Source organism: Argiope bruennichi, chromosome 6 (genome assembly GCF_947563725.1).
Source record: "Argiope bruennichi chromosome 6, qqArgBrue1.1, whole genome shotgun sequence".
Classification (NCBI taxonomy): Eukaryota; Metazoa; Arthropoda; class Arachnida; order Araneae; family Araneidae; genus Argiope; species Argiope bruennichi.
The window spans coordinates 138,497,381-138,510,599 of NC_079156.1; the positions used below are offsets into that span (position 1 = coordinate 138,497,381).

The 13,219-nt window shown below is 31.7% G+C and overlaps 1 protein-coding gene across 1 annotated transcript in view; it reads left to right on the forward strand.

Annotated features, from left to right (window-relative positions):
• Positions 1–2,489: 2,489 nt before the first annotated feature.
• Positions 2,490–13,219, forward strand: part of LOC129972313 (uncharacterized) — a 47,502-nt gene continuing 36,772 nt past the window's right edge. The window contains exons 1-2 of the mRNA XM_056086403.1: positions 2,490–2,593; positions 10,217–10,399. Of these exons, the coding sequence (XP_055942378.1) occupies positions 2,509–2,593; positions 10,217–10,399 (268 nt within the window). The 5' untranslated portion in view covers positions 2,490–2,508. The remainder of the gene's footprint in view (positions 2,594–10,216; positions 10,400–13,219) is intronic.

Sequence of the window (13,219 nt, forward strand, 5' to 3'; positions counted from 1 at the left end):
AACGAAAACGGGATTTTGAACTAACAAATAAATTCTGAAAAACTAAATTGTTTCAATATATTATTTTACATTATACAACGGAGATTTGCATCATTCAGTCTTGAATCTTATTCGCAATCCGAAACACTCGTTGTCGTCGCTGCTCACGAAAAGAACTCAAACTCAATAAATAAATGCTCATTTAGCGGACTGTCATTCACTTTGAATCCACCCTCAATAATTTGACGAGAGCCGATGGTACACACATCTCTTTCCAGCTGCTCGTCACTCAACTCACTGTTTTACACAAAACTCTTTTTTCATACAGATGGCGCGACGGTAGTATGCGCAGATACACACGTTAAACGGCATTATACATTGATATCCCGCTTCCATAGATATAAATGTAAGATGGAACATATTAAAAATACTGAAAAAATTTGTAATAAAATAAATTATTAATTATAGTACATGCCATTTTTACAAAAAAGTTGTTTCAAGACATTTGTCTTTGGCTGCGATTCAAGATTTATCAAGAATGAACAAAGTATTGCTGTTAAATGAGTTTGTGGCTCATTTAGCAGCATAAATAATACTGCTTTATTAGGAGGACGCATCTCAACGTGCGACGCATAAGTTTAACTTGCTTTCAGAATGTCCCTTATTTCATTGGAAAATTGTTGTTGAGCTGAGGCTATTACTTTTTTCTCTCAGTTTTTCTGTATAATCTGATAGAAAAATCATCTTCATAATCATCATCTTGATCATCTTCATAATAATCATCATCATAATCTGATTTTTAATATAATCTTCCCAGTTTTTTTTTTTTTTTTTTTTTTTTTTTTTTTTTTGCACAGAATACAATTCTGCCTATATATTTCCGCCAGCTCATCGATGTCATTTCTATTCACCTCTAGTCTCAGAATCTTGACACAATCTGGTGGATGAAGGCTCAATCCTCTTAAACCCTTTGAAGTCACATTCGACAACGCTATCTAGCCAAAACTTCTATGCAGAAATAAAGGTTCTCTTCAAACAAGTGCTCACTATAGACTGACACATAATATGCGGATGAACTAGCATGTGACAATCCATCCAGCACTTTTTTCCTTTATGTTTTCTCATAGTTCATTTTGCGAAACATCGCTCTATAAAGAGTCCTTTTTTTTTTACTTTTTCTTTTATTCATTATTTGAATCACTCACTATGTGAGGTATCTTTGTATCACATTAAAATTCCATTATGGGATTGACCACATCATTTTGAGCAGCAGTTAGATAACGAAGATAATACCTGGTCTGGCATTTTATTTTTTATTCCGCTCCACAGTACAGGAAGGGGGGCTTTTAGCTCCGACAATTTTAGCGTACAACAAGCCCGCTTACACGGCGGATCTTAGGTGCAATCAGGTACTGTGCGTCCCGAAGCCAGGATATTACTAACAGGCTTCTGCTGCCCACAGTTTTCCTTCTGCAATGATAGAAAACAGGTTCAACGTTTCATTTTTTTTTAAGATGTGGTATAAGATGTGTGCGATAAGAAGGTCTCTCATTTTCTTGCGTTAACTGCAATTCTGATGCCTCCGTGTTAGTTGATTAAGTCATTTTACTGCTATTTTATAAACCCCTTGACATCCTCTATTGCCGAGTGATAATAATTGCCTTACTTCAATTAATAATAGGCGAATATTTTTAAATATTGCTGTTTTTACTGTATCCTATTCGGGGAGCCAACAGATTTTGAAAAAATATTTCTGGTGCTGAAACCCACAAACATTTTGGCGATTTTTTTATGCACAATATTAATGAATAATAAAGCAATAAGAAAAGTTGTTCAAATCAAGAAACCGCAAGTAATTAAAAAAAGTACAAGCGTCCCCCCCCCCCCCAAATTGCTACAACCAGCCTCGGTATCTCCCATTCGAACTTATTCAAATTAAAATCAAGTATCATTTCAATTTCAGGATATTATTCTCATGAACTTTTTTCATTTTTAAAAAAAAATGTACTTGCAGATTATTGTAGTTCATTTATTGCTGACTAACAAGTCTAAGAAACTTTGCATTAGAATATTTAGACTCTACTTAAAATGTCTGCAATTTTTTTGGGGGCCTTTTCTTTAAAGTTCGTTTAAAATTAAAGTATTTTTTATATTTGAGATACTAAAATAAAATATCTTGAAAGCGACCCTCCATTAAATGTATTGTTTCAATTTGCCTAAATATTTGCCATTTAAGAAATTTTTGCATAGGAATAAAATTAAAATAGATTTAAAAAAAGTCCGATTTTGGATATTTGGAAAAAAAATAGGAGGAGGGTTATCAGAAAATCTTGGCTTAAAGATCCTAATCCTGCCGTGCATGTTGCCTTAAGTAAACAGTGCCGAACTTGCTATTTTTTTTTTTTAACGTACATTTCGAATGCCATGTGGTGTGGAGTGTCGCTCGCCTTAATTCGCAGATAAGTTGAGGTGACGTGTTTCAAAACTGATAAATAAATAAAAGACCGCAATAATTCAGATGGTGCTTTGATGATCTTTTCCCACCCATTGCTTCCGATGGTCCAAAGACACGTAGAGTTCGCTTCACCCTGCGCCATGATGACGACCCACAAAGGTAGGGGAAGTTTTTTAGTTTATCTTTAATAAACGTTGTTAATTCATAACAAAAATTTTTAAAAAAATGGGAAGCGTATATGTGGATTTAAGAAAACTTTTAATGGACAAAAAAAAAAAAAAAAAGTTTTGTTTTCGTTTCGGTTTGTTATTTTTTTGATATGATAGCGGAATAAAAAGTAAAATCATTCACTTACTGAAAACTATTAAGACCAAAATGTGATTTCGCAAAAAATAAATAAATGAATAAAAATAAATAAATAAAATAAACAACTACTAAAGAATAAGTTAAAATATTTTATTCCCATTGAAGAAGATGGGAATTGTTAAAAAGATTGTCAGTTGACAGAGGTCTCATATTTCAATTCCCTGAATTTAAACGATAAATCGTGCTTTTTATTGGATAATTGAGTAAAAAAATCCCACGTACATACACGTGTTTATCTAAGTGAAATGAAAAAAATAATTGATCCTTCGAAACGTTGTCGAAGGACTCTGTGTTAGAATTGTTTCATCTATTTCCATATTAATTTTCTTTACTTTTGATTATTTCAAGGATTACTTGTTAAAATAAAAAAATAATTAATATAATCTTTGTACGGACGCATACAAAACGTAATTAACAGAATAATTGTTATAAAATATATTTTGGCAACATTTTTACAATTAAAGTTAAAAATTGTACGGAAATAAAACTGATATCTCTGCAAATTTTTTAAACTTTAAAAATGAATTTCATGTCCCGCTGTTATTGAGGGAAAATTTTTTAAATGTATTTTAGTTTTTAATAAAATTTCTATTGGAAAATTCTATAAAAATGGCTTTTTAGTGATTAACTAAGAAATTACAAGTGGCCGAATCCGATGATTCCAAATCCAATGATTTGCCCTGTAGAGCAGTTTGCGCGATTTTTGTTAATGCATATTACACTAAGCATGATGAAACTTACAGATAGACTATATATATTAAAATATTCTTATGTAAAACATTTCATGTAACTTAGATCTCTAATGTTTTATATAATTACTAGCCGCCTTTGGCGACCAGCTGGTTCGCCAATCTTAATGTTCGTTTAAATTTTAATAATTATATATTTTACGCAATTCCTACTTTAATAGATTCTTCATCAAAATATTTTAAAACTTCAAATTTTGATAGTCATATAATTCACTCATAATATTATAAAAGCCTTCAGTCATAACGTAATATGTATTTCTCTCATTTTCTGTTACCTCCCGTAGAATTTATACTTTAAAATAAAGTGGAAAGAATTAATATAATAATATTTTTTACTGAAACAAAGAATTTTTTTTATAATATGATTACTGATAACAGAGTCACTGAGAGTTTAAACTTTATGGGAACTAAAGAATATCTTTCTTAATTTATGTAATATCTCAAGAATTTCTCAACAAAATTTTCTCAGATTCATCATGAACAGATCGATTAACTAACAATGTTTAATTTTAAATGCATCAAACACTAAGAAAATAAATAGAATCGTTTAAAATAATTGGTCGAAAATAGGTTTAAAAAAAACTACTTAAAAAACGATGTACTTAAAACTATAAGAAGATATAAAAAATATACAACTAACATAAATACAATTTAATTACAAAAGCATGCACCTAACCTAAAAATAATTTAAATCAAGAATCATCCGTTGATAATATTTTCAACAATCAGAACACAATGCGCACGCGTGAATTTTCAACGCCAGTTACGGTAACGCAAATGCGTGAATTTTTGGGGTAACGCTATGCAGATTAGACATTTTTAATTTCCTTTATTCTGTGTTATTTTAATTCAAAAGTACTTCAGAATGAATCTGAAAGATTGATTAATTAACAATGTTAAATTTTAAATGCATAAAACATTAAAAAAATAAACAGAATCGTTTGAAATAATCGGCCGAAAAATGTTAACCCTAGCCTCATTACTGTTGGGAAAAGAAAACTGAAGCCTTACTCATTTGGCGGTGAGGAAAAATGGAAGATTTCTTTTGGTGGGAAAGTTAGTTTTTAATTAATAATTAAAATTCTAATTAAAAATTCAAAAAAGGGAAAAATTCCCGAACTCTAAGGTATACATGTACTAAATTTGGTAGCTATAGGTCAAATGACCTGGCCTGTAGAGCGCCAACACACACACACACACATATTGAGCTTTGTTTATAAGTATATGAGATGTAAGCTATCCTATCTTTTAAGTTAGATCAAACTGCACACGGTGTGCAAATTTGATTAAAATCGGTTAAGTAGTTTAGGAGTCCATCGCGGACAAACAACGTGACACTTAATTTATATATATTAAGATTAATTTTTGATCCTGAAGCCTTAAGTAACTCATAACCATCAAAATACATATATCATACAGTGTGATTTGATGGATAGCAAATATATAATAATATAACTATGTGATAATACTTACATGTATATATTTTAATTAAAGATTGTTGAACAATGAAACACTAATAATTAAAAAGCAAGAAGAATTCCACTGTATTACTTTTATTATAATATGAATTCAATTTATACTTCAGTCTAAATAACACGTGGTCGGCTATACTAATACCAAAAATTGAAAAAGTAAGAACAATTGAATTTCATTGTATTGCGTTTACTACGAAATAAATTTATCTTATACTTTAGCCTCAGCAACACGTGGTGGTTATGCCATTAAATTGTAGCTTATGTGAAACGTTGGTACTTTTAACACAGCGCCATCTGTTAGAATACTTACTCAATCCATTCAACAGATACCGCCATCTGTTAGAATCGCTTTTAGCTAACAGATAATTGTGACTGTCAAATAATGAACAAATAATTTGTTCCTTCTTAGTATAAATCCTTTATGACGTATAATAAATCCTCTAACTTCAGTGATACAGATTCTGGCTTCCTCAGCTTAAAGGAAAGATTTAAAAAAATAAAGTTATATATTCCACACATGAAGTTGCCATGAGATTTATTCCGTCATTGATACATTTGTCTGTTGTAATAATTCAAAATTCATTTACAAAATGAAATCAGTTTCAGAAGCATTTATTTAATAATGATAAGCATTGTAGCTGAAGTTAATGATAGCTGACATAACTTGATACGTACATGCAATTTGTTAGTAAAGAAATGAAAAACTGAAACGATTATTGTAACCATTTTTTATTATCATATCTTCAATAATTTATATAAAAAAGATTAAATTTCATTTAGCATACAAATGAGTTAATATTTTTTTATTATCCGATTAGAGGAACTTATTATTGGCTCGTTCACTTACCTTTTTTACGATATCCTTAACAAAAGAAATAAAATCATTTAATTGAAAATTCAATGAAGGTAACAAATGTTATTGCCGTGCAACATTTTTCTTAGTAAACAGTCAGATAAAGAATCGGAATTCATTCAAAACGAAAAGTAATAATTATCCGTGTGCACCTCCAAGTATTTTTCCAAACTTCTTTATAATTAAAAAAAGCAGAATTTTAGTATGTTATATTAATCAGTGATCCGTTAAAACGTTTGTAATTAATCATTTTCAAATAAAATATCTTATTTCTGAGAATTGCCACCGTGCACAGAAATACAAAATTAAAACATAAGATCGTGATACTTTATCCTTTGCAACGTATCAAATTTATTGTATGCATTAAAAAATAATTGTGGAAAATGATATCTTATTCCTTAGAAACGTTTTCGGATAGAATCATAAATAATTCGAACATTCGGATTCGAAACGTAACGCAAATGCGTGAGTTTTTCTACGCCAGTTGGGGTAACGCTATGCAGATTAGAAATTTTTAATTTCCTTTATTCTGTTTTATTTTAATTCAAAAGTACTTAAGAATGAATTTGAAAGATCGATTCATTAACAATGTTTAATTTTAAATGCATCAAACATTAAGAAAATAAATTGAATCGTTTCAAATAATCAGCCGAAAAATCTTAAGCCTAGCCTCATGACCGTTGGGGAAAAAAACTGAAGCCGTATCATTTGGCGATGGGAAAAAATGAAAAGATTTTTTTTGGCGGGAAAGTTAGTTTTTAATCAATAATTAAAATACTAATTAAAAATTCAAAAAAAGGACTATCCTATCTTTTAAGTTAGATCAAACTGCACACGGTGTGCAAATTTGATTAAAATCGGTTAAGTAGTTTAGGAGTCCATCGCGGACAAACAACGTGACACGTAATTTATATATATTAAGACTAGCCGCCTTTGGCGACCAGCCGGTTCGCCCATCTTAATGTTCGTTAAAATTTTAATAATTAAATATTTTATGCAATTTCTACTTTAATAACTTCTTCATCAAAATATTTTAAAACTTCAAATTTTGATATATAATTCACTCATAATATTATAAACGCCTTCAGTCACAACGTAATATGTATCTCTCTCATTTTCTGTTAGTTCCCGTAGAATTTATACTATAAATTAAAGTGGAAAGGATTGATCGGCAATTAATATAATAATATTTTTTACTGAAACAAAGTATTTTTTTGTAATATGATTACTGAAAAGAGTCACTGAGCGTTTAAACTTTATGGGCACTAAAGAATATCTTTCCTAATTTATGTAATATTTCAAGAATTTGTCAACAAAATATTCTCAGATTCATCATGACCAGAACGATTCATTAACAATGTTTAATTTTAAATGCATCAAACATTAAGAAAATAAAACGAATCTTTTAAAATAATCGGTTGAAAACAGGTTAAAAAAAACTACTTAAAAAACGATGTACTTAAAACTATAAGCGTATACAAAAAATATATAACTAACTTAAATACAATTTAATTACAAAAACATGCAACGAACCTAAAAATAATTTAAATCGAGTCCGCTTCCGTTGAAATGTAAACAATGATAATACAATGCGCATGCGTGAATTTTCAACGCCAGTTACAGAACGGAAATGCGTAATTTTTTCTACGCCAGTTGGGGTAACGCTATGCAGATTAGAAATTTTTAATTTCCTTTATTCTGTTTTATTTTAATTCAAAAGTACTTCAGAATGAATCTGAAAGATCGATTCATTAACAATGTTTCATTTTAAATGCATCAAACATTAAGAAAATAAATAGAATCGTTTCAAATAATCAGCCGAAAAATCTTAAGCCTAGCCTCATGACTGTTGGGGAAAAAAATTGAAGTCGTACTCATTTGGCGATTTCAAGATTTTTTTGGCGGGAAAGTTAGTTTTTAATTAATAATTAAAATTCTAATTAAAAATTCAAAAAAAGGGCTATCCTATCTTTTAAGTTAGATCAAACTGCACACAGTGTGCAAATTTGATTAAAATCGGTTAAGTAGTTTAGGAGTCCATCGCGGACAAACAACGTGACACGTAATTTATATATATTAAGATTTTAAACAATTCAGTCTCTTTTTTTTTCTTTCGAATTTGTTTAAGAAATGAATAAAAATAAAGTCCTTCTGTTATTTTAATCGAACGGTTATAATTGCTTCTCCTACATATTGGAGAGCTTTTCTGAAAACGAAGAAAAAACATTACTTTCAATTTTCTTCCTTTTTACAAATCAGGATATTCCAAATCGTGTTATTTTCTTCCCTGAATGGTTTTTGTTGCAAATGCGAATTTTCTAGATAATCAAAATAGTTTTTCTTTAGAAACATATTAAATATTCTTTTATACTTATCAAAATTATTTTGCCTATTAATCAAATTAACGTCTTTGGATGTTATATGCTAATATTATTGAGTGAACAGGTGGGCAAATAAAAGTTTCACATATTTTCTCCTCTTTTGTGGAGCCATTTAATATCAACATAACTGTATGTGATGGTACCGAAGAGCATATTTGTTGAATGCGTGCAGCATTACAGCATTCTTATTATAAAGCTAAAAAAAGCCATTTCCCGAATATTTAAATCTCCATTTCTATTCATAAAAAATATGAATATGTGTTAATGGTTCACGGTGCCGGCTGTTTGATCTGGAGCTACAAAACTTGCCATGTATATTCTTTGGAAGATAGAAACTTGCAACTTGAAGTGAAACTTTTTGAAATTTTAATTAAGAAAATATAAACCGAAATTTTGATGTTTTCTTCACCATAACTTCCGAAATCTTATAGTGCAAAGATATTTTATATCATCTTAAAATGTAAAAAATTACTTTTCCAAAGATTTTTTTTTTTTGCCGTATAATGTTTTTAATTTAGTTTTACAAATATTTTAAGCATATTTTACAATATATTTCACTGTTGAATGAAACACAAACAGTTCCTTACATATACTTTCTTCCTTTATGTTGCTAAAGATTAAGATACATAGATTCAGTTTATTTTTCCGTCGAATAGCTTAATACTTTATTAAAAGCATGTATAAACCATGTTTTTAATAAAAATTTTGAAATTTTGTTCTGCTTACAATCAAGATTTAACCTCAGAACCAAGCTATATTGACAATTTTTTAAGTGCGCACACTCTTTGCTGCCTTTTCTTGTGACATAATTGGATGTACAACAGGTATAGATGGAAAAGTAGGAAGATACACAGCACAATAAACCGGATAACACAAGGCTTCTGAGTTATAGTTCGATCAAAATTTGAAATTGAAAAATATTTTGTTTGTTGTATATTTGTTAAGACCAAGTTGTAAAAAACATTTCATTATAATTTTTAGCTACCTGCAATCCTGATGCATCTGTTAGTAATCAAAGGCGGCTGGTCATTTAATATACGGTGACGGCGCACCTTGTCAGAAGTTGTCGCTCAGTCGATTCTTTGTTTGCTCGCCCATTTCACTTCGCGAACGCTTAGTTTATCTTTGTAAATGAACCAGCTGGACAAATTCATTTACGAAGTAGGACAATTCTCTTTCCATCGGCAAGTTTTCGTCCAACTTCGTCGAATGCTTTTGAAACGAGTTCTCACTCAGGGTGTGCAGCCGAAGTGGACGTTTCGAGAGTAAGTGAAGGACCCCCCGCTCTTACTCGAAGGACTCGCTCTGTCGTATTTTAGGATATATTTCTGTAAATCTACCCGATGTTTTTGGTCGCAATTTTTGTGCCATGATTAGGATTAAATGAATTATTTTCGCACTGCAGGAGATTTTGAGTCACATTTAACAGATTCATTCATTATCAATGAACCTTCATCTCCTTTTCCTGAGCCGGTGGGAAGAAAATCTGCTTTTCTGCAACTTCAGAAGCGTTTCAGGCTAAAAGAAGCTTTAATCAGGAATTACCGGAATGGTGAAAATAGGATTATTCTGAAACAGATACTGTTTTTTGTTACTTATTTCTGTATGAGAAAAAAAAAGTTTTTCCCTGTCCCTTAATTTTTTTTTTTTTTTTTTTCTTTTTTGCCCATTAAATGCACACACACACACGGAAGAAAAAAATTTTTTGCCATGGATTAAAAATAAAAATTTAAGTTACATACGATTATATCATAAAGCTTTATGTTTTTTTAATGATATTGATGCTATTTTATCTTTTTTACTTTCTCGCATAGGAAGTATGGAAAAAAATATTTTTATCTTCAGAAAAATTCGAACTCGAGTTCCAAATTCTGTGTTTAGACTGCCGATGTCTGAAAAACACATTTGAAAATCCTTTCTCAAGCGAATTTTAACATTTACTTTTAAATGATTTTCAGTTCGTAACCAAATACGAAATGCGTTTGGTCATCAGATGCTATTCTTGGGGCTGTGTGTTATCTTCGTCTGTGCCGTGGAAGCCAAGAAGCACATCTACGCCAGCACCAAGGAGTGCGACAGGTACTCATTAGATGCCGTCTATCACGACAGGTTTAAGCCTATCACTGAAAACATATTTAAAGGTGAGTATCGCTTATAGATATCCAAAAATATTCAAAGTAATTTTTCCTTATAGCTATTATTGATTTTGAGTCGATACGGTTCACTGAAATGTGTTGCATTCATTCTACGTTCCAATAACAAGGTTAAAGATTCCTGATACAAAAAGAATTTTCAAAAGTTGTAAATTATGTCAATGTCATGACGAAGGTCTTCCTTCATAAATTTTTCTTCTGTTGTGAATTCATTGTTTGGAGACCCCGTTATCAGAATTTCGCGTTGTAAGAGAGTTTACCGCTTTATATTCATCATTAATATAGTGATTTCGCAAATCTAAAATGTGATTTAAGGGATGTTTCAAACAACTTAGAAGCTCTTCTGACTAACGGTGAATTTTAAAACGCACAACAGTAAGATTGGATAAGCTGGGGCAACAACATTCATTGCATGCGCAGATGAAATAACCCCATCTTGAAATAAATCTTCAGCAAGCCAACCGGAAAACACTTAGAGAGCATCAGCATCTCTAACAAATGTGTGGCATCACTCCCGTTTCAGGCCACTCATGTAAAGGCAATTTAAAAGCGTAAGCTGTGACAGCCTTCATCGAAAGAGGAGAAATCTTTCCCAAGCTATTCTTATGGACATTCGACGATTGAGGAATGAATACTAAACGTTAATTTCTGTTCTGCATCTTAAATTTAATATAATTCTTAGTAAAAGAAATCAGGAGTGTGAAATATTCTATGTAAGTCACTACAAAGAAAATTTCTTACACCTCTCACTAATACAGATATATATATATATATAATATTTATTACCTTTTAGATAACATGTTATTATTCAAATCGAAGGAAAACAACTTTTAGTAACAGCCATTATTTTATATTTTAAACAACAATTATTCATTAAAATGCTTAACATCACAATTTACAATTATATTTAGTGAAATGCAAACTGCATATTTATCATAAAGGAGGCAAAACAACGGAAAAAATGACAATCCCATTTGAGGAACAAGTGCCAAATTGTGGTGGTACCCTAAACTATCACCTAGATTCATCTAGTTGTATCTTACTCAGTGATTTATAGTGATTGCTCAAAAAGGTAACTATCTAAAACCGGGATATAATGTTCGGCATCGTAACCACCGACTACTTCGGCAGTTACTTGAACTATCCCATATCCCATATGTGAAGGGGGATTTTAATTAAATCCCACTTTCAAAATATTGTAAAAATAGAAAGATTGTCAGAATGATTTCAAATTTGAACTGAAGATGGTGGAAATGTTAGGAAATAAGAAAAAGTTTCAAAGTGTATCAATAGATGATTCTGTAAACAGCATACCATGCGAATTAAAAGCTGCATGGTACGACACATTCATTGCATTCGTTATAAAAACGCGGAGTACACACACTCTTCATATTGCCTCTTAGCAATATGAGGAGTACCTCTTAGCAGCTTGCCATGAGTTTCTTAATGAAGGATCGCGCTCTGCTTGTGAAACTCTTTCACAAAACGGCGATTGTGCGCTAGCACTTCAAAGAAATTCTGATTATTAAAGGACATAAAAAAAAAACTGTAGTCCGATGTCTGTCAAGGGTCTGAAGAAACTGATGAAATAATTCGAAGACAGATTTTTTTGAAGTGAAATCGGGCAGACAGTAAATATCTATTGCTTCGACGTCAGTAGCAGATGTGACGACCACAGCATTACAGGAAAGGATGAGGAGTGGCGTGTAAGCGTTCAGTGCGCGGATAATTGGCCGATCTTTAGACATGCCTGTGAGCAGGGTCCATAAAGTTTTACGCAATATCCTGCATTGCTGTCTATACAAAATTACCCATGTTCAGAAGTTGCTTCTCGATGACCGACTACACTTTTGCTGTGAAATTTCTTGCTCGCATGGAAGTCCGTGAAACATTTTTGGATTTTCGAAGTCCATTTTTATCCCCATGATTTTGTCACTAAAAAAATCACAGAATGCATTCGCATATGCACCACTTCATTCAATAACTGTGCGGTGAGGATTGACGTTTATTATAGGGTTATTTTTTCGAAGAAATGGATAGAGCGGGTCCTATTACCAGTACCGTCCATGGTAAACGCTGTGATAGATTTTTGCGCAACAGGTCATTCTAAAACTTCAACAGCATTTATGTCTGGATAGAATCCTTTTTATGCAAGAAGGCACTCCTCTACATATGACATACACACGCTCAAGAGGTACTTCGGAAATGATAGAATTACCAATCGTCATTCTTCCATACCTTCCAAATAATGAAACCTCAATTTTTCTGCATTCTGGCTTGGGGTAATCTTTAAGATGTTGTCTCCATTGCCCAATTGAAAATTTAGTTGAATTGAAGGCATGTATTACGCAACATATGCACAAAGAGACCCCTGAAACACTCTGGTCTGTTGAGGAACATGCTTTTTATCGGTTTCAACTTCTGGTGAAAAACAGTAGACAGCAAAGTTAACATGTCTTGCATAACCCCTTCAGGATCGGCGAAAGGAGAAAGAAGCATTCCCCCAGGATACAACCCCCGATAGACAAGGCCTCTGCGGTCTTCCGTGACGTCACAACGAGACGGTACACTTCATTCCCTTAACGTTAAGTCTCTGCGCGCTAGAGAGTCAGGTACTTTTCACTTGTTAATATCAATTTAAATACTTCCATATCATGCAATTCAACACACATATATTGTAGAATTCATTAATAATAAAAATGCAGCCGCTTTCCACATCACCCTGTTGGTACGGCGCTTGGTATGCCTTACCTTTTTTGCATTATGTGCAGGCAGGTTTCCCAGTAGGTGTATTTCCCCTAGATTTAA